Raw genomic sequence first — 26,132 nt, 5'->3', positions numbered from 1 at the left:
ATCTGTATCAATCGAATAGTTATAAATTTCTTTCAGTCTTTTGTTGCTGTTATCGTATTTGTATCATTAAAAACAGAATTTAAAAAAAAACCATTTTAATTTTTTTACATTATTTCATCAAAATGTAAGTAATTATGCCGTGGTTAAAGTAATATATGAGCACAATGAAAAGGGATAATTGCATATACGCTCCCCTTGTTTTTCTCATTTCGCGTCCTGCGAGCTGTTTATCTAGCTAAATTGGGTTTTGAAACTCTATATTACCTTTATGTAGGAGATATAGTACATATATTATACATTTATGTTCTTGTTTGGTTCCGAAAAATAAAAGTCAGTTTAAAAGTAATGTTTACGACTTTACCTGCATCCAATGAAGTGATTCTATGTATCTCCTATCCTATGGCTAGTGTAGGTGTTATTTAATCTGATCTCCCCTCGTACTTATCGGATTACAGCTCGATTGATACACAACGTTGATACAATCTATTTGTATGCTTAGTTAATGATTATATAAGATGCGACATCAAGAAAGAACCACATTTGATATATATTCATTGTATATTTGTAATTTATTTTAATTCACATATTTTGAACAGATAATTTATGAAGACCCTGACTTCTGAGGTAGGTATAGAAAATTCTACGTCTCACAGCACAACACAGCTTTGGGCATTAATGAGATAGCCTAAATCGCCTGTTTCTATTTAACTGCAATTATCTTCACGAGTTAGGTAACGTTACGTTATATCTTCGATTCTGAAAGCATTTTGATTCTTCTTTCTATAAACAATGTATGTAGTTAATCCCATGCTGATGGCAAGTTTATTTTGTTTCATCTTTTTTTTTATTATATCAATGAGAACCTACTTAATTTAGATATATAAATATTTAGCTATATAAACCATTACGAGTTTTTCTTTTCGTAGTCATACAAAATAAAAAAAGTAATAATAGAGCAATTTATTATTCACAAACAGAAGTTATTATTGTTTTGGCCAACAAAAGCTTTTTACTGAATTAGCAACACAATTACGTTTATTTTAACAAAAGTAATGTCATTTTTTCTCTGGTCTCTTTATTAAGCGTTTTATTTCAGAATTTTTCCATTTTCTGTTTGTCGTGATGCTCAGAGCCATTCCAAATTGTACTCATTAACTCAGAGACGCTATTGTTTCAAGAGGGGCGACATTTTAAAGTATTACCTATTATATTTCTTATTCAGATTCAATAACGATATCAGTAATTCACAGTAGAAGAAATACTTGTATTAATATAATTGTAGGTACCATTACACTGAGCTTGTGTCTAAAAATCCTTGTCTATATTTTACGGCCATATTCAGTTCGATTTTTGGTTGTAATATGTAATTTGCATGGTATGTAGATTTTACGTAATACTAACAATTACAAACATATTTCTTTTTGTACCATGGAATGTATACTATTTATTTACAATCAATATTATCCCGTCAATCATTCATATTGTCCTAAGTTAGACTTAACTCCAAATGTCTGTTTTTATATAACTGTTTTTCTTCACTTCACCTCACGACTAGTTGATATTGAATAACAATTAATAAATGGACAATATGAATAACAGGATAATATTTATGGAATGATATGAATGACAAGTACATATATTAATTAGATAAATTGAGATCGTACTATTATTTTATTTAATAATTAAGTATGTAACAGATGGATGGTTTGAAAGCGAGATTCGAGGCCCGTGATTTGGTGTGTTGGCTTAATTTAAGCGGATTCAAGTCGGATGAGGTATAATGTGCCCATAGGGTGCTGTTTAAATGTGTGTAGGTACTAAGTAAGGGTCAGGTCGTTTAGACGTAATTTCACCCGAATGACGATGTTTGTGTTATACCTCATAATATACAAAATACAAGCGTCATCATGTACTTAAGGGTGATTAAATGTAAAGCAAATGTATTGCTTATTTACGTATTGTAATATATTTGTAAGGAAAATAAGGATTATTAGGTAAAGATTAATAGCATTATATCTTATATTAATGAAATAGCCACATTTCTTATAGTGAAAAATGCGAAATAAATCTTTTTACCTAATTACAGTAGTCGTTACAGCAGCTGATTGCTAATCATAGTTATAAAAATCTTTATACTACTGTATAATAATTTTCAACTTCCTAATATTATAAATAAAAACATGTTTTACAGAACCCGCGCCGTGCGTGTCCAAGTCGAACTTTAAAGGTTATAATTTACTTTTTCCTTGATCCGACTACCAGTAGGGACCTAAGGGGACTGGTGGAGGTCGTCGATCACTAGCGCTTATGATATGTATCTGGTCCATTGTCGATTCTGCTTGCTGATCCTTTGATCCGTATCAGTAATCACTCTAATTCTTCTGTGACCATCCTCTAAATTGAGTTGAGTGACTGGGAGGTTAAAATTAAAATAGCTATAGGGTGATGTGAGGCAGTAAAATCACAGGATAGGAGGAATGCTATCTTAGTCCGCGATGGCAATGTATGAATGATGTCATGGCTGTTACTTGATACCGTAATATCTATGGTACTGTTCATGTATTTAGGCGACGATTACTGCTTACCATCAAGCGCACCTTCAACTTGTTTGCCATTACAAAAAAAGTATGTTTCGTTATTACATATATATATTGTGTTATTTTACAAGTAGTAAGTACACTTACAAATAAAAAATAATAAGTAACATCAAGTACAGTAAAGATGAAATGATAATAGGTACGAAAGTACCAAAAAGCTTCGTAGTAATAAACATGCCGTGTATACTTACCGTTGGAACGCGGGTTGGGTGCAAAAATAAACAGACAGGGTTGTAAAAAGGGTTAACTTAAAATCTACTTTATTGATGTGGGTAAGTGAGAATTACAAGTGTTTTCCATGTAGGCTCTTGTTATTGTGGTCACAAACAAACATTTATGTATCTACATTCAAGTAATGTTTTGTTTGTTTGAATGAAGTTTGATTTCTGTTTGCACTTTTAATCCAGTTGTACTTCAAGGTTTGTTATAGTCGATTTGTAATCAGACCGTAGTTCAGATGCTGTTGAATTCTTTTTTCTGATTGCATTCAACAATCAGGTCACACAGGGCATGTAGTGTATCGTCGTGAAATAGTGTGTCACTGAAACAAAGAGAGAAAAAATATACTGGAGAAATAATGAAGCAAGGTTCGAGGCTTTGAGGCAAAATATTATAGCGAAAAATTCTCAACTAAATAATCGTTAGAGGTGTTTTTACTTTATAAGTAAATATTTACTTGAAAAAGTCAATAGGTCTTGTATAGGAATGGGTCTAATAAGATGTCAAAATATACACTGAAATTACTTCAAAATAAATCTATAATATCTGTTAAATGATTGTGACTGTGAAATGATGATGAGAAAACTCTGATTACTGACTAAACGTTTACTTAAATGACAAATATGTATGACAATAGTTCTTTTCCATCCATGTACGAGATTTTAATTTATTTTTAGACATTAATAAAAATAAGTAATCATAGTTACTAAACTACTTTAAAAAAAGCTTTATTTGACTATAACAGGCCAGAACTTCTCAACTGAATCTGTACATTGAACTGGACATTAGGGAAAAAAATTGATACAAAACATCTTAATGTTCATTAGCGACTAAAATGGACTACATGAATACATGATTTATGATTTTGACTAAGAGTATATCGATATGAATATATGAATGAGTTTGCAATAGTTACTTAGTCAATATATCGTAAGTCTACTGTTAGTACTTACTCTATTTCCAAGATTCGATAAATGTTATTTATTTAGAATCTACTTATATTTCTTGTAACGGTTTCGACTACCAGAAAAGTGGCAAAATCCAGAGAAGATAAAATCAACAAACAAATTAGTGGGTTTAATTTAAGTTGTTGTATTAAGTTACTGTGAAAACATGCCAGTAATTAAGATTAAATTAAAGGAAAACTCCATTGAAATTTAAAGAGATTCCGTTTGAAATTATGGTACAGTGATTTGTCAGGTTTAAGTAGTATTAAAACGTTGAAATTATGAGACAGTATAAATATAATGAAAGTAGTGCATTGTCGGCCTAATGTTTCAATATAATACCCTAGTTTAATGTGGAGAGAACCAACTTTATTTAAAAGAGCTTATTATGAAGTAGAAAGTAGGCCTTTTATAGCTAGCAATAGGAATTTATTGTGATTCGTTGCCAAATGCATTTTGTAGGCGCAGTTGCTTTGAAATTGATTTTATAATATAGGTTTTATTATAACTCTGCAACAAAGAAGACAATAACATGTATATTGTAATAAAATTTGAGTAAATAATAGTATTACTCTTGCTCGACTTTGGCTCCATAATGTTCCATTTAAAAATTCTGAGCAAAACGTTGACATGTTATTATTATAGATATACGCTACAATGATTTCAGTTAATATTGTCTTTGTTTATCTGCTATTAGATATAGCAATAAGATTCAAATGTTCGATTCTTGGCACGGTACAAACACAGATCTTCATGATGAACGTTTATATTGGGTGTTTTATATAAATATTACGTATGCAATTACAAAAAAAAATATCTAAGTATATCTATCAGTTATCTAGTATCCAAAACACAAGTTCTGCTTAGCTTGGGACTAGATGGCGTTGTGTGAATTGTCCAGAGATATTCTTATATTGTTTTGATTATTATATCTTCAAGCTTACGTATAGAAAACACTGCATCTAAAAGTTAAATTAGCCAATTAAAATAACAACGGAATGCAGCATTCTGAATTACAAACAACTAGGTATAGCCAATAAATTAACATTTGCAAATAGCAAACTTCCGCAGCAAACAAATTTATTTAGGTGCTGGAGACTGGAAGGTCTATTCTATGGGTCACCGCAAACCAAACTTCTAAAAGGAAAGCATTGTATCCTATTTATTTCCTTTAGAGCAACAAATTAGACGGATGTTTCTCGGAAACTTTGTTTTGAAGAACCCGCAATGGATTGTTTTAGCAGTTCCTGAAAGGACAAAGTAACTGGATATAAATAAAATGTACTTGTATCAGGTGTTTAGATAGTAATAAATAAATATACTCAACGATTAATCCGATGCTGTGTATAAATAATAAACAGACGCAAACTATAAGTATCTATGTAAATAATATCCCAGGTTCACATATCTCCAATCACATAGCTCCAAACACTTTAGTACTTTATGATATCATTGTCAGTAATCGTTAATACAGTATGTAATAGCAATATGTTTTCTCACACTTTATTCAAAACAAAAGTTAATTTATTATTTTTGTAGTGGTAGCAAACAAGCATTTTGGATACAAGAAATCTGTAATGCATCTTAAGCAGTATAATATTACTATTGTAATTAGTGGTTAACGTATTTACTACAATTTGTAACAAAATAGTCCTAAGCAGTATATGCTATTGTTTGTTGAATATTTTTAATAAAAAAAAATGTACGCCTGATTATATTTTATTCAGGTTTCTTATATTTTGAATATACACATGTTTGCTTATAAAAGAGGATAGCGCCTGAATAATATTTTATAGAACGAATAGTGTTTTTTGTTAATTGTAAAGGTAAATGAAATAAAGGCTAAACAAAGGCAGTACAAAAATCTAATAGAAAGTGATTACTGACGCTTGTTTAAGTACTTACGAGTACATAAACAGAGGAATGTTACAAAATTTGACGTCAGTAGTATATCCATTGCATTCATTCCCAAAGATTCAGTTTGTTCTGAATCTCAAAAGTAAATTGAGATTAGAATTAAATAGAAGGCGAAAGTTTATGTCCAAATAACGGAAGATAATAATAATATTTTCAATTATGGCATTAAAGTAATTCAATTTTATGATTTTATACAGTATGAATATTGTGGATTTTAATTTTATTTTGAAATATTAGGTGTACAACTTTGCTTCCGCCGTTTTGAAATAGATGGCTGTAGCGGTAAATGGTAGTCGAAATAAATAGATCGTAGATGTCATACAATAAGCTTAGGTATTTGTAAACATAACGCCATCGAAATATTAGTCGATTTGTGTCTGCACCACAAAGTTATTCTCTACTAAACATGTCAGCTTACCAGCCAAATTCTCGTCATTTGCGGGAGGTTTTAATTTTCTGCTTTAATATGAAGAAATCTGCGGCTGAGGCTTATCGAATGCTCTCAAATGCCTATAATGAGGCAGCTATTAGTGAAAGAACGTGCCGAGAGTGGTTTCAACGCTTCAAGAACAATGATTTTGACGTCGAAGACCAGCATGGCGGTGGAAGAGAGAAGGTTTTCGAAGATGCAGAATTGGAGGCATTACTTGATCAAGACTGTGTCAAACGCAACAAGAATTGGCAGGATCATTGGGAGTGATCAACAAGCCATTTTAAAATGCCTGAAAGTCATGGGAATGATTCAAAAACAAAGAAATTGGGTGCCGTACGAATCGAAGCCGAGAGATGTTGAACGGCGTTTGTTTGCTTGTGAACAGCTGCTTGCAAGGCAAAGACGGAAGGGATTTCTGCATCGCATTGTGACTGGGGACGAAAAATGGGTTCATTACGATAATCCCAAGCACAGAAAACCATGGGGATATCCCGGCCATGCTTCCAGGTCGACGGCCAAACCGAATATTTCGGTTCCAAGGCCTATGCTCAATATTTGATGGGATCAGCTCGGCGTAGTGCATTATGAGTTGTTATAACCGACTAAAACGATCACAGGCGATAGTTATCGAACGCAATTAATGCGTTTTAACCTGGCATTAAAAGACAAACGGCCGCAATACAACCAGAGTCATGATAAAGTGATTTTACAACCTGAGAATACTCGACCCCATGTTGCGAAGTAGTCAAGACATACTTAGAAACGTTGAAATGGGAAATCCTACCCCACCCGCCATATTCTCCAGACCTTGCTCCCTCAGACTATCACTTGCTTTGATCAATGGCACCCGGCTTGGCTAACCAGCACTTCCATTCTTATGAAAAAGTATAAAATTCGATCGATTCGTGGATCGCTTCAAAAGATGACCAGTTTTTTTCAACTCGTGATTCGTATGCTGCCTGAAAGATGGGAGAAAGTAGTGACCAGCGATGAACAATACTTTGAATTATAAATATATAACCAGTTTTTTACAATAAAGCCTCGAATTTCGGAAAAAAAACGGCGGAAGCAAAGTTGTACACCTATATAATTATAAAATATTAAGATTTCATATTTATTTTATAAAAATATTATTGTAGTAGTATAATAGTTACAATTATTTGACTGTTCTAAATTTTGATACAATTGATCCACTGTTTATCTTATCCGAAGTTGGGACTAAATCTGACAACTTTATTAATCTGTAGCCCCGTTCTAATTCAAACAGCCTGAAGGACTGGCCTGATATTTGTAACGTATAATTAAAGCCACCTACTGGATTACAGGAAGTTTCTGTAAGTTATGCACTTGATTGATCTATTACTATTAAATGGAGTATGGGCCAAGTGAAATATTATTATTTTGTTATAGGACCTGTACGTAATATATTATAATTTCTTTTTTATTATCTAGCATCGTCAGTGAAGGATAAAATTATTAGTAACAGGTGAATACTTATTGATAGATCGAGAAACCATATTATTGTCAGTTTAACCTCCACGCGGCCTCTCTTCATACATTGTGGTTAACTCTTCTCAAGACGGTGAGGTTGAGACTTCATCCTCATACATCCTTCCTCATACATTTACAGTTATACTTGGTTAGGTAACAAAAATCGTCATCACAGAAGACCGAAGAGCTGGCAGCTACCTCGGACAAAGAATTAGTTTAGCAATTCAAAGAAGGAACGCTGCCGGTATTTTCAGAACCTTGCTTATAGGGACTCCTTTTAATAATACATTTTAGTTATTATATTATATTTTTTAAGGTTTTTAATATTTTGTTATAAAATTAAGTTATTTATACTTATATTTTTCACCAATACCCCAATACTAATAATACCAACAATTATTAGCGCATGCAGAAGCACCACCCCATCATCATCTATAAAAACATGGCATGGTCAAATTATATGAGTTCTATTAAGGTATCATTGTAAAACAGTCATATGTTAAGTCTTTGTCTATGAACAGTAATATTTATAGAAGTACTAGTGAGGTACTAATATACTGGAACCGAACTGTTATGATATCCGTTATATGAAATAGATGAACGTGCTATATACAAAGGGCGCATAGATTTCCCCGGAGCGTTGTCTGCGTATCATACAGGTCTAGGTCCAATCAGGGGTAGATACTGTTCCAACTATATATATATTTCTAACTACGTAGATTGCTAGTTACATCCAATGCGTGAAAAGAATATAACTATTCACTTGTCTTATTATTATTAATATTATAAACGTAAAAATTTGTGAGTTTGTGATGGCTATTTATTATTCTTTCACGCAAAAACAACTCAATGGATTTTGATGAAAGTTTACAGTAATACATCTTTATATTTTATATCGTATAATTTATTCCTTGTATCATATTTTTATAATATACTATCCTATAAAATTACCACCATCGTTGGCTGCACCAACCCCAGGTATACACAGGAATATAGCACATCAGTTAATATTCATATAGTATTTTCACATAATAGAATATAGAATATACTTCTCATACTAATTTTATCTTAATATTATATAACTTTGAAAAATGTTTTTGTATTGTACTCCATTAATCAAGGAACAATTTCTAACCAAGTTCTAAAATGAGGACATTTTAAATTAAATGTATTTTGTGTTTATCTTGATGACATCTTGTCAACTGAATATATTTTAAACATTAGTATTCGAATGAATTGGGCATACTATGGATATAAGGCCCAGTATAGAAATATATACATTTCTTAATATTGGCTGTCTAGGGCCTTAATATGAATATTACTTCTGTATATGTTGTATTTAAAACAACGAGAATCATTAAATTATACTTTATTGTAATAGTCTTTTTTATTTCAATTAATAATAAATTATTCATGGTCTTTGAAGGAATTTCGATTAAGCAGCAGGATAGATCCGCCATCTTTGCGGTATCCCATATGTTACACAAAGGGCAGATTGTGTACTGACGACATCAGTGAAACCGAGATTACCGTGGACCTCTCCATTTCAATGTAATAATATTTTAAACCGCATTTATAATGCGATTTTACAGCAGCTTCCGTATTCCACGGCTTACCTTTGTGTAAGGGTAAATATCAAAAACATTCATTTAGGATGGCGCAGGAAAGGACGCAATTATACAGACTAAGATACCGGTAACGTTGTTCTCCTAAAAATTTTCACGTCAAATACAATAAGTTATAAGATCATTTTCTTTGTTTTCTTCCTTTATTTGCCTAATTAGATAATAATTATCAAAGAAATACACATTTAAAAACAACACAAGTAGGTTTAAGTATTATTGGTTAAAATAAATATTAAATATACCTAGTTTTCCTTCAGGCTTCGAACGCGTTATTGGAATATATATATTAGGATAACCAGTTGAATCATTAAAGTATTATTATTGTAAGAGATAAAAACAAACAAATTCTATTTTGCATTTATAATATTAATAGGAATTTACATCGAATTTACTATAACAAAATCTAAATAAATAGTTCCATAGATACTATTATAAAATAATATAATAATCAAATAATTAATTAATTATTTTTTATTTAACCACCTAAAGTTTTAAACAAATTATTTTTATTGAATAATCAACAGTTCGGTAACATTATTTAAAAATAAATTAATAATTAATCAAGTTAATAAATATCTTCTTATACTCGTTTTTATAAATCTGCTAGAAATATATATTAAAAATATTATGTAATATAAAACCTAAGTAAATATATATACATTTTATATTACCCCGTACTATTTTCCTTTGACAAAATATGTGGGTATATTATTTTTATCTTAAATCTAATGGTACCTATATTCCAATGACTTATATTCTTATCTACCTATTTTTATTTCATCATTAATAAACACATGAAACTGTTGCCCTGGGGGCATGAATTAAAAAAAAGAAAACGTATAAGAAGATATAATTTAAAAAAAAGATAGTATATCATAATTTTTTTTTCATACTGATACAACTTACATACATTGTTCATAAAAAATAGGTTTTTCATCTACAATTATATCACAATTAATATAGTTTTTAGTAGACCTTGATATAAAATTTTAGTAGACCTTGATTATCTCAATACCATTGAGTTATTTTAAAACAACAATACAATAATATAATATAAACAAGGAAAAATCCCTTATATCGTTTTGACATCGGGATAAGATAAGTTATAATTCTCTATAAACCCTTCAACTAAAGGAACTTTCAGTAAACTAACTAGTTACATTTCTGTTTCTCCTTATCAACTAGTTATCTATTTATTAAATGAAACACCTTATGCGAACATTATCACATTATCAGAGAGTCTAGAACAAACCGCATATTGTGGTTATCCACATGCAATCGTTTTCAAAGGCTTTGGGTCGGCTAGCGACCAGCGAGGAATGAAATGTATGCAGTAGTTAAATTGAACTTTGTTAACTATTTGGCCTGTGCCGAGTACTCAACTATATAACTTAGAGGAACTGTTCTTAAATAGGATTTATCCATTTACATGCATCTCAAATAGTTCATGTACAAAGTCCTGTTCTAGAACATTCGAATTGTTTTTGTTTCATTTTGACACTGTTATATAGGTTCCATATTTGTAGTTGTGTATACAAATATGGACTTATTGTTATAATGAGACTTATTGTTACTACCCCGTATCAGTTTCATCAATTAATATATAAATTGTGGCTAAGGTAGATACAAACAAACAAATTTCATCCTTTTTCATCTAGGAGTACAAAAATAGATTAAGGACAATTCTCAGACCTGACATTATATGTGTCAGGTATGAGAATTGTCCTTAATCTATTTTTGTACTTCTAGATGAAAAAGGTGGCCCTATTCAGAAATAATTTGTATGTCAAAAAAACGTTTCCCAGGCCAGCTAGTAATAATATAATTATAGTAAACGAGTCAGTCACGAGAAAAATATTATCGAGGCAAACTTAGTACAAAGTCGAGTGGGTAACGTTGTCTTGTCTATTTCACCCGTCAAGCAGCTTGTTTTATAAACAGAAAGGCATATCAATTTTTAAATAACTAAAGATATTCTTAAGCGATCTATTACTAGGTATATATATATTATCACAATATTATTGGTCAATACAGAATAGAAATAATAATGTAATACATTATTTTGCCACAGCCTTCCATAAGGTTGGTCCCAAGATTTGGATTTTTACACTTTACGAATATATTTGTTGAAATGGTGTACTCGCAATATAGAAATACCAAGAAAATGAACTGCCAAATGAGCTGTTTAAATTAAATGAGCTCAGTTAAGATGCTATAAACATAGCACTGATGGACTGTCAGATGTGGTAAGCATGTTAATCAGTAGCTAAATGGTTATAAACAGATTTTATCATTCAGTTAGACAAAGTGTACATATATATTTTCTATTACTGCTGTAGAATCTTAATAAATTAAAACATTTTTGACTAGTTATATAAATATCTAATTATACATATTTCCCTTTATACCTACATCATTAATGAAATTTTTGTCACTAAATAAAATGAGGTATTACAGAAATCTGTAGTAAATAGATTATATATATTGTTATATTTAAAACAGATATCGTGTACTATTTAACAGACACCGTGTTGCTGTTTGCATCCGTAATTCTAATTTTCATATTGTTCGGTTGTTTTCTCCATAATTGTTTAGAGTGACTTATTAGTGCCTCATAAAATGAATTTTTGCGTAGTTCCAATTTGAATTTTTCGCAATGTTCAAATAACGTGGGATAGAGGTATATAAGTTCGGCGTGGTCCAATGTTGGAAACAAATGGTGAAGAGCATGATTTCCGAATCGAGTGAGTGATGTAAAATGACTTTTATGATCATCATTATCAATAACAGTGTCTAATTGATGAATTCCCCAATCTAGAGTTTTTGATCTGAAAAAATAGAAAAATTTGATTAAAGATAAAGTTAATGAATGTGTACAAACTTCAATAATAACTATAATAAACAGACACAAATTTAATATACCGAGTATTTAATAATAATTTAGTTATGGTATACAAATAAATTTTTTACAGATATTTTTTAAAGTCATTTTTATGTTCTTTTATTATAATAGTGTTGATGCCTATGTGTAGGAGAAAGAATGCACAAGTTCAGAAAACCCTTTACATTCCCAAAATCAATTGTATGAATAAAACACTAGGACAAGAAAAGAAAATCTTGAATGTTTACACACTTTTACATTTGTAATATTAACTTATATAATATTAACTTATATATTAAATCAACTTATATATAATTAATTTAAAATTTTTTTTTTTGTAAATCGGTAAATTTGAATTGTGTAAAAAGCAGATACTATACGGTATTCAAATATTAAGTATAACTCTATTTACATTTTGATTTCTTATTTACGAAGCCAACAGCTTCTTGAACTTCTAAAGTTTTGGAATAGCAAAACTTATGGTATAAGTTTCTTCAAACACATTTGGCATTCACCAGCGTAGTTTTACAGCCTAGCTTTCAGGAATACAAGAAAACGTACTTATCATACGTTCAGTACCCATACATTAGCAGAGTTTAAATTGGAACTTTGAGATGAATTTAATTCAAAGTTTATAATGTACGTGGTACTCTGAGGTGCCATTAACTCGGTAAAATTTCTAAGGGTTAGAAGAGTAATTTGTGTAAATATTCGAATTAAAATAAGTAAAATCTTATATAACATGTATATAGTTACATATGGTGCTATCTTAATGTGGGGAAAACAGTTTGTTTGTATGTTCATGTATTTAGCTTAAAACGGTTAAAGACTTTTAATGATTTTTTACCGAATAGGTATTTAGGCATCATATAATAGCTTTATTTAGTTGTCGTCGATCGATAGAAGGCTGTAAGAAATTGCTTATACTGATAAGACCGCCTTTTGTTACTAATTTGCTATTTATTGTTTTCTTATTGTATTTTTTCTATATGCACAATACAGCGTTTATTTACGAGCCTAGAAATGTGCACATTAAATTAGAGCATAGCCAGTTAACAAATATATAATATAGATTACATAATATGGAATTGTTACTGTAATTTTTGAACATAAATCAGAAAATAATAAGTTGTTACTACGAATATTTTATTATGTCATACTGTAATCTTATATTATCTGTGGTCTATGTGGTTCGTATTAATATATTATAAAAATAATAGTAAGTTTACCTGGGTATATCTCCATCAAAGAAGTTAGTGTGTGCATGATGTCCAGCTGTTAAACCATATACTGTGAAGTAAAAGCTACTAATCATTAATGTAGCAACCCAGATGGGTAACACTGATGTAAAGGGTGCTCCGGATGCTAACCACATCCATGTTGGTAGCATCAATGGTATAATATGCGCCCAATCTATATGTTTACCTTCAAGTTCTCTTAAAGATGTCACAAATCTGAAATAGATATGGATGTTTTGTTCATCTTTACATAATATAAAATAAAATCGCTTTAACTATTGAACGGATTTTAATTCATTTTTACCAATACATTGATCTAAGAGGAATATTTAATTGTACATATAATACATGTACACCCGTGCGAAACCGTGTTAGCTTAGTGTGTAGCTGGTAGCTAGTTATTAATAATTCATTTATACCTATGAAAATAAATGTCATATTAGTTAGAAACAGTATTCACAAAAAATAGTCTACGAATACAGCTTTCTGTCAGTATATATTATAATACGCCACTAAGGAGCAGGACATTGTCGATTAGATTCGTACCAAGAGTAACCTGACATTGAGGATAACGCAGCTGAAGTCGAGTCACAACGCGAGTTTCAAAGCGTTTGTGGCCCTGGTCCCCACCGACTTGCTGCCCACCTTCATGAAAGAGGACTACTGGCCGAAAGGTGTGGTGTATCGGCGCTATCGTGGCAGATTGCCGTCTTCAGTGCCGTGATCACACAGACAATATCATTGTATTAGTTTTTAAATATTATATTATATGTATGTTAGTTTATAAGGTATTTATAATATGGGCCTAGTTGCCCGAAATAAATGAATAAATAAAATAAAATAAATACTTTTTCCCTAATTATGCTAATATGAAATACCTACAGAAACGTATTTGTCATTAGCAATGCTATAGTTAAATATAATTAATATTAAATCTGGCGTACAAAGTTTCTTCACATACGTAGTAGTAGAGAAATGTTCAAATTCCCGTTATAACGGATCCTATGACCATGGCGACTACAACATTAAATATTATTATACAGACTGCCCCAGAATTCAACGTCAAGCCCAAACGGGGTGATAGGATTGATTATAACCATCATGAGAAACATCTGAAAAAAAAATCTATCCCATGCTGTTTGAAAATTATGGGCATTTAAGGAAAACTTAGAAAGTTGTGGCCAATATGCTGACCACCTATATAAAGGAGGACTACTGGCCGAAGAGAGTGGGATATCAGCGCTACCATAAAAGATTGCTGTCATTAGTACTATGATGATAAAGACAATTTATATTTATAAATTATTTTTTGTTAGTCTATAATTTTATTCATATGTATGTCAGTTTTTAAGGTATTTATAATATGGACCATGTAAACTGAATTAAATAAATTAATAAGATTTAATATTGTAGTCGCCTGTATATGAATATAATATGTAATAGGAAATCTAAACCATTTTTCATCCTTAAGAATTAGATATAGCCTGTTCAATCGTGACGGTGTCCCTTTTCTATTTATCTGTTTATCTACGGAAATAGACATAAGCTGGAATAATATATGAGAACAACACAAACACATTTTTATCCTCAAAAAACGTAGTGTTCCTGCCAAAAAATCAAATGACGCCCCGTTTATCTGGGTAAGAGTAATGGGTCTGATGTCCTAGCTTTTTCCGGGTCTGATGGATTCTGATTCGTTGTGATTAGCACGCTTACTGCCATTTATCAGACCAAGATTATTACAAACAGTCCATAATAGAATTATAAGGGGATTAATGAATAAAATAACTATCTACTACGAGTTTTTTTTAAATAAAAATTATTTTGGTATTTACTACAAAAAAAAAATTAAAAACATAGTGAAAAATTAAAATTATATGTATAAAATGAAATCAATTTATACTCACTCTGTGATCATCAACGCAATTTGCGAAAATGGATATATGGCTGGCCAGTAAAATGCTCCTAATTGATTCCAGAACGATTTATCTTCGTATGGCATAAATGTAAGAAACGGTTCCAGTAGTGTTAGTTCTATATCTTGAAGTGTATTTGTATGCATATGGTGTGACATTGCATGAGAGATACGCCATTCTCTGAAGATGAAAAAATATTCTTTACTGCACAGATAATACATTGATACTACAATTTAGAGACAATGTGAGCAAAGGTGGACTTATCCCTAGAAGAGATCTCTTGCAGTCAACCTAAACCAATGGCATAGGTATTGAGTGGCTCTATATAAATACATCAATACACATACAAATTATTTTATTATTGAGATGACAAACAAGTAGACCATATTCGATGGTAAGTGGTAGTTGTCGTCTATATATACAAACAACACCAAGGACATGACTTCATCATGTGACGACCGTTACTTACTCGTTGCCATTCTGGAACTCTAACTGTTACCCTAACGTTTGAGTCTAAGCAATAAAGGAAAAAAGTGGATACGCGTGCTGTTAAATCTTATAACGTTGAATTATTTCTTATGCCAAAAATAAATCGAGCTGTTTGGTGGTACATTGTTGTAGACACGTATATATATACTTATATTTATTAGGTTTAGAATATTTTGATTGCTTATGCTAAGTTACCTTAGCTTCCCATGCATTTATAACAAAATCGTGCTGTAATTATAGTAAAATCCTTGCTATAAACGAATGAGGACACTCATTTCATAAACAAATACGGGGAAAAACTCGAATATAATTGCACAATTCTCACGCGATTCCTACAACCTGTGTAGGTAGAGGGGTAGCTGTAGATTGTAAATTCATTGTTATACTCAATTTTCCTAAACCAATGTTTTGACAATGAAAAATACTTAATATTTGGTAGATTAGACTGACATGATCAGTGTATATAGCCCTGGCCTAGTGGTAGGCTTTATGGAAGGTATATAAGAATAAACTTTGAGTATCATTGTATTATTATTCTTAGAAATTATAATACCCATATATATTTTATTTATCTAACTTTCCAATATAGAAGTAAAGTACAAATTGCAAACATAACGTCGAAATTATCCTGTACTAGTCAATGATAGGACAAGAGGAAAACAAAAGACCTGAATCAAATTTAACAAGTATTAACACAATCTATTTAATTTAAATAAAAAATGTGATGGTTGACACCAAAATCATAATATTAGGAGATAGCGGTAGACACGCTCTTTGTTATGTTAGATTCTAACAGACACGTCAAGTGTTACACCCACCACTACGTCGGCAGTTGATAATGTCTCTGATTATCTGGGATTACGGTAGTGAAGCTATAATTTATAAATAATACACAGTATCACATTATAATACATACTTGTATGACGGTCCGCCCATGTTGAACAAGTACATACGCCAACTATCAGCTCGATGAAAATAGTTATGAGCACAAGTAATGACACTGCTTAATGTAAAACCGTTGAGTATTGTCAACGCCGTACCCAACAAGTAACTTTGTGTCCATGCCCAGCAGCTCAATGGACTTAGAGTTATACACGCTGCAAGTAATAAGTCGGTCACAATATCACTTTGTTTCCTTGTATTCTTTGGTATATCCTTAATTTTTTCCATAACTTTTGCTTTGAGAGTCTTGTAAAATCCGTTTTCTTCAAATATAAACGGAGAGTTCCTTGGTGTTGTTGCTTTCTTTATAAAATATTTTTGGAGCATTTTCTCTGCTACCCCTTTTAGGTGATGCGTTTCAAATTGTTCTGTAATATCTGTGCCCTAAAAATTAAACAAAAAAATATATATTATCCTCATAATATTAAAGTTCTCCGCCGCGTCTATTCGTGATAATCTCAAAAACTGCTGGACATTTTCATGCGATTGTCGCATAGCAACAAAGTGATTTCTGAGGGAGGTTCAAATGTGTAATTCGTAATGGTACCGTTGAGAAGGCTGAGTATGTTACTAGTTTCTAATAAAAAATAGAGTATTATAACCCAATTGTTTATCTTAAAGGTATTCTTGATTTTTCTATACAAACTACACAAGGAAAAAAATTACCTACAACTACTGCATGTTGTTAACCGTAATCATAAAAATGCTAATTTCGATGATTTACGTCAGAAGTTAAACTGAGAGATCAAACCACATACTTTTATGTTTATAATTGCTTATATACCATTTGCGTAGTTACTTAACAAAAGATTAAAATATTTAAGGACGTAACTTTATAAAAGTAGAACTATTAAAGAAATTTAATCTCTATAATAAAATCACTCCGAACTGACGGTACATTTGATATATCATAAGAGTCTGTAATAGACCTACATGAATAAAAAAAAAAGTAAACATATATGAAACTAAAAGCAAAGTGTAATAATAATATTTGATTGATACTATGCAGTATTGCTACAGTTTTACGCGTTTGGATATAATAAATATGTACATATATTTTGAAGAGGTCATGATAATTATCAAAAAGTACTTATAAGTCATTAGTTATTGTTATGTTAGAATAGAATTTATAAATATTCAAATAGAAACTAGAAATTTACTATATCGACGGTATCTTTAATTGTACCTACTATATATAGGCTAGGCTTGACCGCAAATTATATAACAGTAATACTGCATAGTTAGTTATTACCTGGATTATATGATATACTAACATACATAACATACTTACATTATGTAAACATGACACGAACAAGGGTATTTTGGTATCGAGTGTCATATATGTATGAGATACCCATGATAAATTTCATTGATATTCTCTATTCTTTGGACATTTTGTAATTTTCATAAATAATACGAGAAACAAAAACTTTGTACCCCATTTTACGAAAATTGTGCGGACGAAGGAGTAGGAAATACACTTACAGTTAAATTTTTTTTAGTAATGTATCAAAAACGATTACATTTAATTTATGTTCATCAACTGTTACACATGTGTCAAATACATGGTGTATTTGACACACGTGTGTGCATGTGTACGCATATATACTCTTTTGTTTTGTTATTGCGGGTGCAAATTTCGACAACTAGGTGACCACTAGTTTTCATAAATATGTGTATATAAAGTTTATTACGTTTATGTTTATCTACTACTGATTTAAGTGATATATGGCAGGTATTATCATAATTATCTATTATATCATAATTCCTTTATGTTACAAAAACAAATATGCTAGACTACTTTTGTACAATGAAAAAAATTTCCAATCTGCGATTTAAAGTTGAATATGCCTACTTCACAATATACCAATGTGATGCAATATAACGTAAATAAAAATGGTAAAATGAATGTTCGTTCTACATTACTTGAAGGTTATCCGCGTTATTTGTGTCCACTAGAAATTAAGATTGCATCAATAAGAAAGTAAAGTACAGTGAGTAGCGAAGGTCAAGGTAATTGAGGTGGATTGAAGGTATAATGAATTATATATAGTATACAAATTATTATTAAGTGGAATTACGTATTAACTATTTTTAAAAGTGTGATCTTGTGTGATTGGCTATTATCAATCAAACGATCCATCTATGTATTGTTATATCCACTCATAAAAATGTCCTATTTTACGAAATAACTACGTGATTAATGCAGAATATGTAGTCTACTATCATAATAGGTACATCGTACTCTCTCTCATGTATTATCATCAACTATGCATCTAAAAAAAATAGCCGTTGCGGTCGATAAACAGGCGTAATTTTTTACAGTACTTCGATGTTGATCTCTCTTTCTTTATTGGATATGGTATATTAAGAAAGATTACAGAATAATTAATACTTCACTTGCAAATGGTTTCTTAGGATTTTCTAAATTTTTTACACTTGAAGGCTACAAATTATTGATGTATTTATATCGTTACATACATTTACCTTTTTATAATATTCAAATTTTCAATCGAAAGAAAGGCTATTTACGGGTATACATAATTCTATTAAGATGTATCGATAACATGAGTAAAACCGCAGCTACAACTAATTGTTGGTTTCTTTTAGTAATTGTTACAATAAATATGACGCCAAATTTAACATCAATTCAATAAATAAGAATATACCAAATATTTTTCAATTGTTTAAAATTATAAATATAATAAATAAAATGTCAAAATCATACACATAGATATTAGTGTGATCGTAGTAGTAATAACTTATCAAACAAAATAAAACGTCAAGTTACAAAAAATAAATCTAAACTTAGATATAATAATAATTATATCATCACTTTTTTGAGTTACTGTTTTTAACGTTGTTTATTGTTTGATGTTAAAAACTGGTACTTTAGATATAGGAAACTTCCATTACCTATATAAGTATGGCATATTACGGACAAGACTATTCATAATCTCCTTTCAAACATTCTATAATTCTTTATTGATAATGTTATAGGTATACCTATACCTAATAAATAGAAATAACCTTATTTACCTATTATATTGCCAGTCTTTAATTAATCTAAATCTCCTATCAAATCCACTAATCAAAACAAGATTAGATAGATTTAATAGTGTTATTAAATTCCTTCCCACAATGTAATTGTAGAGGATAATCTATACGGAATTATTAGTTTGTGTTCGCATGTTATTAAATGGGATTTTTATTTTAAAAGTTTTAAATTATTTCTCTCTATTTTGTCATCAAGAACGTTTCGACTCTCATATTAATTCCTGGGATATAGTACGAGGCAAATAAATAGACATAGGTTTTGAATGTAATAATTATAAAATTCTTAAAATGATATAAATATTTATAAGTTTATTTTAATGGGTTCTTGGACTCGGAAGGTGACCTTGCTATCGGGATGTTTGTTTGTAGAAAACGAACCAAATTTTTGCCTTTTGTTAACCTTCTATACCGTCCTGAGTTCAGAAATAATTATGGTTATGTTTGCAAATTTACTAAGATGTAAGTTTTTTCAATTTCTTGTATTTTTCCTTGATACTCGATAAGGCATGAGATTGAAGTGGAGGTAAACGTATCACCGTGACGCCGATTAATTTTGGGTTAATATCATTATATCCATCTTCGGAGAATCAAAAAATTACAAATTATGTAATTGCTTTTAAGTAACTGATAGATTCGAACTGACCTAGTGTCTGAGTAGGCATACAATATAATATAAACCACTAGGCATCTATGCTTTTAAGTAAAACATATGTAATTTAATCTTAATTATTGCCTTTGTGTGTGATATCCATTGTGATCCGCCAGGATGTTTATCAATAAAGTCAGTGAAATCATAAAGATCGTCGTAAATTCTCCACAGATTTTCTGCGCCATCGTGCATTTGTTTGCCTACTAACCATCGTTGTGATATTTTTGGTATGTCATCTCTTAATGGCGGGTATTTTAGCTGAGGAAAACTAGTTTGACGTCTATCTGAGTCTATAGTCATTGTATCTGAAAAAAAAAGGATATACTAATACAAAAATTATTTAATATTTATGACATTTAACCAAAAAGATTAGTTAAAAGGATTCTTCTTCTTTGGTGTCAGTTTGTTGTCAGACAAAAGAGTTGAGACAAAGGAAAGCGAAATTATATTATTTATAGACTAGAAATAAAGTGGACAGCTAAAGATCTAAATTTATATTAGTGACGATGATGACCGTTCATAAAATTTTGCCTTAGCAAATGGGTTTGGTAGGTACGTACGTGAAACAAAACTTTAAAATATGTAAATGCAGCTCACTAAGTTTGTTTCAGTTATCACCGGTACATAGTGTATGGTGTTAAAATAATACCCGTTAATTATTAAAGTTTTAAGATAGATAATACTACGTAGTACGTACGTACATTAAAAAAAAAAACAATAAACAAGACACCGAGATAAGTTCTCCTAATACCTAGGAGAAGTAAATTTATTCAATAAAATATTCATATTTAAAGGTTATGCCACGTACTGCCAATCTTTCTGTCGCCTGTCAGTTTGTTGTGGATATAAAATTTAAATTACTAAGGTAAGTATAATTAGCTAAGAATTTCAGCAAACCCACAACAAAAAAAAATGTGAAAGAAATACAAACATCTATGCCGACCATCCAAACAGGTTTTCGTGTTTATAAAGTGTGTAGAATATTGTGTAGCTAGAATAAAGTCGCTAAAGGTCGGTTATATATAAAATTGTAACAAAGTATGAAAATATATAAATCTACTTTCTTATGATTTAATGGTATCTTACTAATATTTGGTTGTTCTATTTTCTAGGTTGCTCTATTAATTTTTGTTTTATAGTTGTGTATATAAAATTTTCGAAATTATGTAATATGTATCGAAAGTGAAGAATCAAGTTATATCGGATGATAAAATTAATTGACAAAAATGTAAATTCCTGATAGCTGTGTCTCTTGTTCAACATGTTTTAATTTCCATATGATTGCATCTGGGTCATTATCAGTATACATTAATAAGTAATGTGGTTACGTTAATAAAAACTAGTTATTATTAATATTATAGTAGTATATCAAATTACTAGTAATTAAAGAATTTATTTCGTATTTTCTATGACGTAAGTCTTGTTATTTATGTTTGTTAGATCAATGAGGACTAATTACAATGTTGATAATAAAATAGTATTATAATGAGTCTGAGTACGATAAGATTGGGTCGGCTTGTCCCGACGTCGACATTTGATTGGCGAATTAGTTACTATGCCATGCCCTAGTCACAAGTGCGCCAATCAAACGGCATCGTCAGCACGACCCGTTCGGCCTGAGTATAATGTGATTACAGATTAATAAGTCAACAACCTGAGTGTGCCAGGGATTTGATACACTCTCTCACCTTCGGTTGGTTGTTGGTTGTACATATTATGTATTCATGAGTTAAATTGTTTGTGTGATTTTTATAAAGTATATGTATTTATGTAGTTGTAATTGCAATTAAAGTGTTTAATCATTACTTTATAGTACGTATTATACATTTCTAATTCTTACAATATCCATTAATAGACATCATAATTTTATACACATTTTAATGTTAATTACTATACTTAACAATAGTAACCATAAATTCCAATAATAGTAACTACATAAATGTCACCCTTAAAATTATAAAAATAAAATTGGGTGGTCGGGTAAATTTAACAATTATATGAGAAGTAGTAAACACTTTATAAATATACGTAATAAATGTCAAAGTAAAACTATTAACAATATGTATTTATTATATGCATATACATAATACTAATCATATTCTTCTACTCAAGGAACAATGTACGAAAGATGCCCCCGAACACTACACAATGCCACACTTCATTGTTCTGTGGTGTCAAAGGTGTTATTCATGTCTATAGGAAAAAAAATACTGATAGGCCCGAGAAATGGGAACAAGATCTAAATGAACAAAGTTTGTGCGGATAGTACTCTATCTATTCAATGGAGAAAAGTTTTGTTTGTATATACATATGCCGTGATCAGACAGGAGAATAGTTCAGATTGTAGGTCGACCATTTTGTAATATACTTACAATTTATGAATTATTACACTTATTCGTTACTAATTTGTATTATTCTAAACTGCAATCTGTAGATTTTGCCAAACAGAAGAGGAAATGCCACTAATATCTAATATGGTTATAGCCCACTCATGCATAAACGAAATATCTGCTTTGGAGAGTATACACTCTATCCTGAGGAGATAAGAACGATCGCTCTTATGAATATTCTTTAATTCTTGTCCCTTGGTCTGTGTAGCGAACTTTGAAAAAGGGCGAGCACAATAGATCTCAGTGTTCAGTCGTGTTACGATCCTAGCACCTGACAATAGCCCAAAACCTCTAATAAAAATATACAATTAAGGTTTTGTTTTGCTTTTTGAAATATTTTACTACATATTTGTTAGTTATTCAATGATACTACTATCATTGACTAACAGTATCGCATTATTATAATATCTTATGACACCGGCATCAATGCCGATTGCCAGTGTCTATAATATGGTACTAGTAGCAGTGAATAATTAACAATATGACCTTACGATGTTTGACTACAGTATGAAAATAAATTTCAGTAAAACTGCAATGTATGTTCTAGTCATTACATTTATGTAATTACTAACTGACCCGCACAACTTCGTCTACATTACACTTACATGACATTTATCATTATATTTTACCCAATTTACAAATAGCTTTTAAAATTATAGCCTATATGTTATTCAGATGTATAAGCTATATTACTGTAAAGTTTCATATACAAACTGTTCAGTAGTTTTTGCGTGAAAGAGTAACAAACAATCATACATACTCACATCACGAGTCAACTACTTTTATTTTTATATGATATATTTATCAATATGGTCACGACGTACCCACCAGTCTGAAACCACTGGTTACAAACACATTTTCAAGGAATGTTAAATTACCTTCTGACCAACTACATAACGTTTAAAATAAATGTATAATAATAAAAACGATTCATTTATTTATTATGAAATAAAAACTAAAGCAGAGTTTGGTTACAATTTGTTTTATTTGAACTGTGCTCTTTAATTATCGACAAAACAACATGTAGAATAAAGTGCTATAATAATCTATTTAGAAGATATGATAGTAGTTGTTGTTTTTCTTGAATACATTAATTGCCTATCTGTTAAAATGTTTACAGACAAAATTTAAAATATTGATTACTAACCTTCGTGTTGTTTACTAATTTGTTGTTTTTGTAGATAATTATTTAATACAGCTGTACCTGTAAGTAGATTTCACTTCACTGATATCTATTAAAAAATGCGATAGCAAAATTATACTGCGCGTGCGATCCACTATAGGTCAGGTTTAAAACTGATTGTTTCTGTTTGTGCGTGGCGTTTCTGTTGATTTTTTTGAATTGATAGCAGTCCAATTAAAATACAATTATAGGTACATATCCATTCATGTTTTGCTGATATTGTACAATGTACTTTAATAATTTCCGATTTGACTTGTCTCTGTATATGTATTTATGATGCCTCTCAGATAACATGGTATGGTCAGATATAATATTTGAAATACCGTAAATAGGACGGAAAGCGTAAATAGGACGGTACCCCTAGTATAAGGGGTACTAAACAACCAGTGTCATTATTTTTTATAGATATATACGTAGAAATGTTTAACACTAACAGTCATACGTGAACGAGAAATGTTCGTATCGTGCGAGAATTGAATCCGCGTATAGGAAGTAAAGCAATGTGTGAAACTAGACATTCATTATATATAATTAAAAATAGTATACAGGTCATACCAATAATAATAATACAAATAGTAATCAGGATTGGGTACTCTTCAATTCAATTACATTACTATTGGAGTAAGGTTTAGAGAAACGGGGTAGTCAATAAGCTAAAATCCTTAGAAAGTTACCAGTCCTAACCGCTTTCAATAGGAAATATATAATCTTTTCCATTTGCTTTCTCTTTGTAGATTTCAGAGTAATAAGAAAACATTTTGAAATAAAACCCGAAAATAACATCATATATACGTAGGTAATCGTATTCATTGATTATGCGGACCAAGTTGCGGATAAAAACCAGTACATAATAAACAATTTACTAGAAGTACTAGTATAGATTTATTTCTAGTAGTAGTAGTCATTTGTTGGACTGAAGGAGATGGTTTGGCGTACACAACCATTTCGTTAAATATTAGTCTACGCAGTTTAATATGTTATAAACAAATACTATATTTTTATAATACATATTATTTTAAATAATAAAAAACATGGAAAAAGTACTATAGAAATATAAATTATAATAACAAGTATTTCTAAAAAAACAAAAATGTTCATTACTTACTTTTATTATTTACAGGATAATGGGCATGACGTCCTAGTCTTTAGGAATGGCAACGCATGAATGGTGTACATGATACTGTGATGTCCATTCTGTCTCATTTCTAGCTCTTTATGGGTATAGACGGTTATCGCTTACCATCAGGCGGGCCGTTAGTCTGTTTACCGCTACATTCAAATTGGAAAATTTGAGAGGTCTGTTAAAGTAATTGTACTTGGATCCCAATGTGACACTAGCTATAACACTGGCCTTCAGGTCATATGCCAGTCACGTCAACCTAGTTATGGATAAACAAGTCCACGCCAGTTCTCATGCAAACCGGTCATCATCTCGTTGTTACGACAGTCACATAATAAGTTGTTACTCAATTGTTACCTCGTGGAAAAAAATTAATATCATGGCAATCAGTCAGGCTAGTTGTTATACAATTGTACAGTAAACTTTAATTGGTAACTTTGCAGTTACAAATAAAACAAAACAATGATTTAATTTTATTAATAAATTATAGAAAATAATAAACAAGAGAAAAAATATTAATCGAAGCACTACAAATAACATTATGAAACGCCTGCACAGATGTTCATGAATTGTAGCTAAAAACTGTTTTATACATACACATTCGTTAAGGAGTTACAATGCAACCGTCACGTCAAACTTACAACACTCCTTTCATATTGATCCGAGGGCTAAAAACAATGATTTTTAGACTATTGTTACTTTTAAAATTTTCAATAGTTTAAGTCTTCCAAAATATATAATACAAGTAAGCGGCATTTAATAATGCTAACTTTTATTTGAATGTAGTTTATTTCATTCTAAGTCTCATCATAATACGATATACTTTATACAAACATTTAGTCTAGGAACTGTAATGATTGCAAGTAATAAAATGGAAAACTTCCTGATTCTCAACAAATTCACACCTTATTTACACTGTTTGCTAAATCCCCATTTCCACGGTATCTTGATGAAGGCTCGCTACAATTGAGATTTACACCACCTCACCTTATTGAATTTGTTCTCTATTTCCCTCACTGAATGCTAGCGCTTGCTCTG

General features: G+C 30.6%; 1 protein-coding gene across 1 annotated transcript; it reads right to left on the bottom strand.

Moving 5' to 3' along the window:
• Positions 1-11,741: 11,741 nt before the first annotated feature.
• On the bottom strand, positions 11,742-24,066 carry LOC131847287 (cytochrome b5-related protein-like). Its single transcript, XM_059196830.1, has 6 exons — positions 23,939-24,066; positions 20,486-20,706; positions 16,670-17,079; positions 15,256-15,444; positions 13,340-13,564; positions 11,742-12,057 (listed from the first exon to the last, which is right to left on the bottom strand). Exons 2-6 carry the CDS (start codon positions 20,699-20,701, stop codon positions 11,742-11,744), a joined length of 1,356 nt encoding a protein of 451 aa, XP_059052813.1. The 5' UTR covers positions 20,702-20,706; positions 23,939-24,066.
• Between the last annotated feature and the right edge of the window lie 2,066 nt (positions 24,067-26,132).

This window comes from Achroia grisella, unplaced genomic scaffold, assembly GCF_030625045.1.
Source record: "Achroia grisella isolate CSIRO2021 unplaced genomic scaffold, CSIRO_AGI_Agris_v1 utg517, whole genome shotgun sequence".
Lineage (NCBI taxonomy): Eukaryota > Metazoa > Arthropoda > Insecta > Lepidoptera > Pyralidae > Achroia > Achroia grisella.
The sequence above is the reverse complement of the archived record's forward strand: the minus strand, read 5'-3'. Positions and strand labels throughout refer to the sequence as shown.

What these genes read in the sequence shown, in the direction of transcription:
- LOC131847287 (XM_059196830.1), bottom strand. Translation starts at nt 20,701, where the DNA reads ATGACTATAGACTCAGATAGACGTCAAACTAGTTTTCCTCAGCTAAAA. An exon ending in ATTGCGTTGATGATCACAGA is followed by an intron (nt 13,565 to 15,255) that starts GTGAGTATAAAT and finishes TATCTATTTCAG; the next exon opens with ATTTGTGACATCTTTAAGAG. An exon ending in TTTGATGGAGATATACCCAG is followed by an intron (nt 12,058 to 13,339) that starts GTAAACTTACTA and finishes CTATTTTTTCAG; the next exon opens with ATCAAAAACTCTAGATTGGG.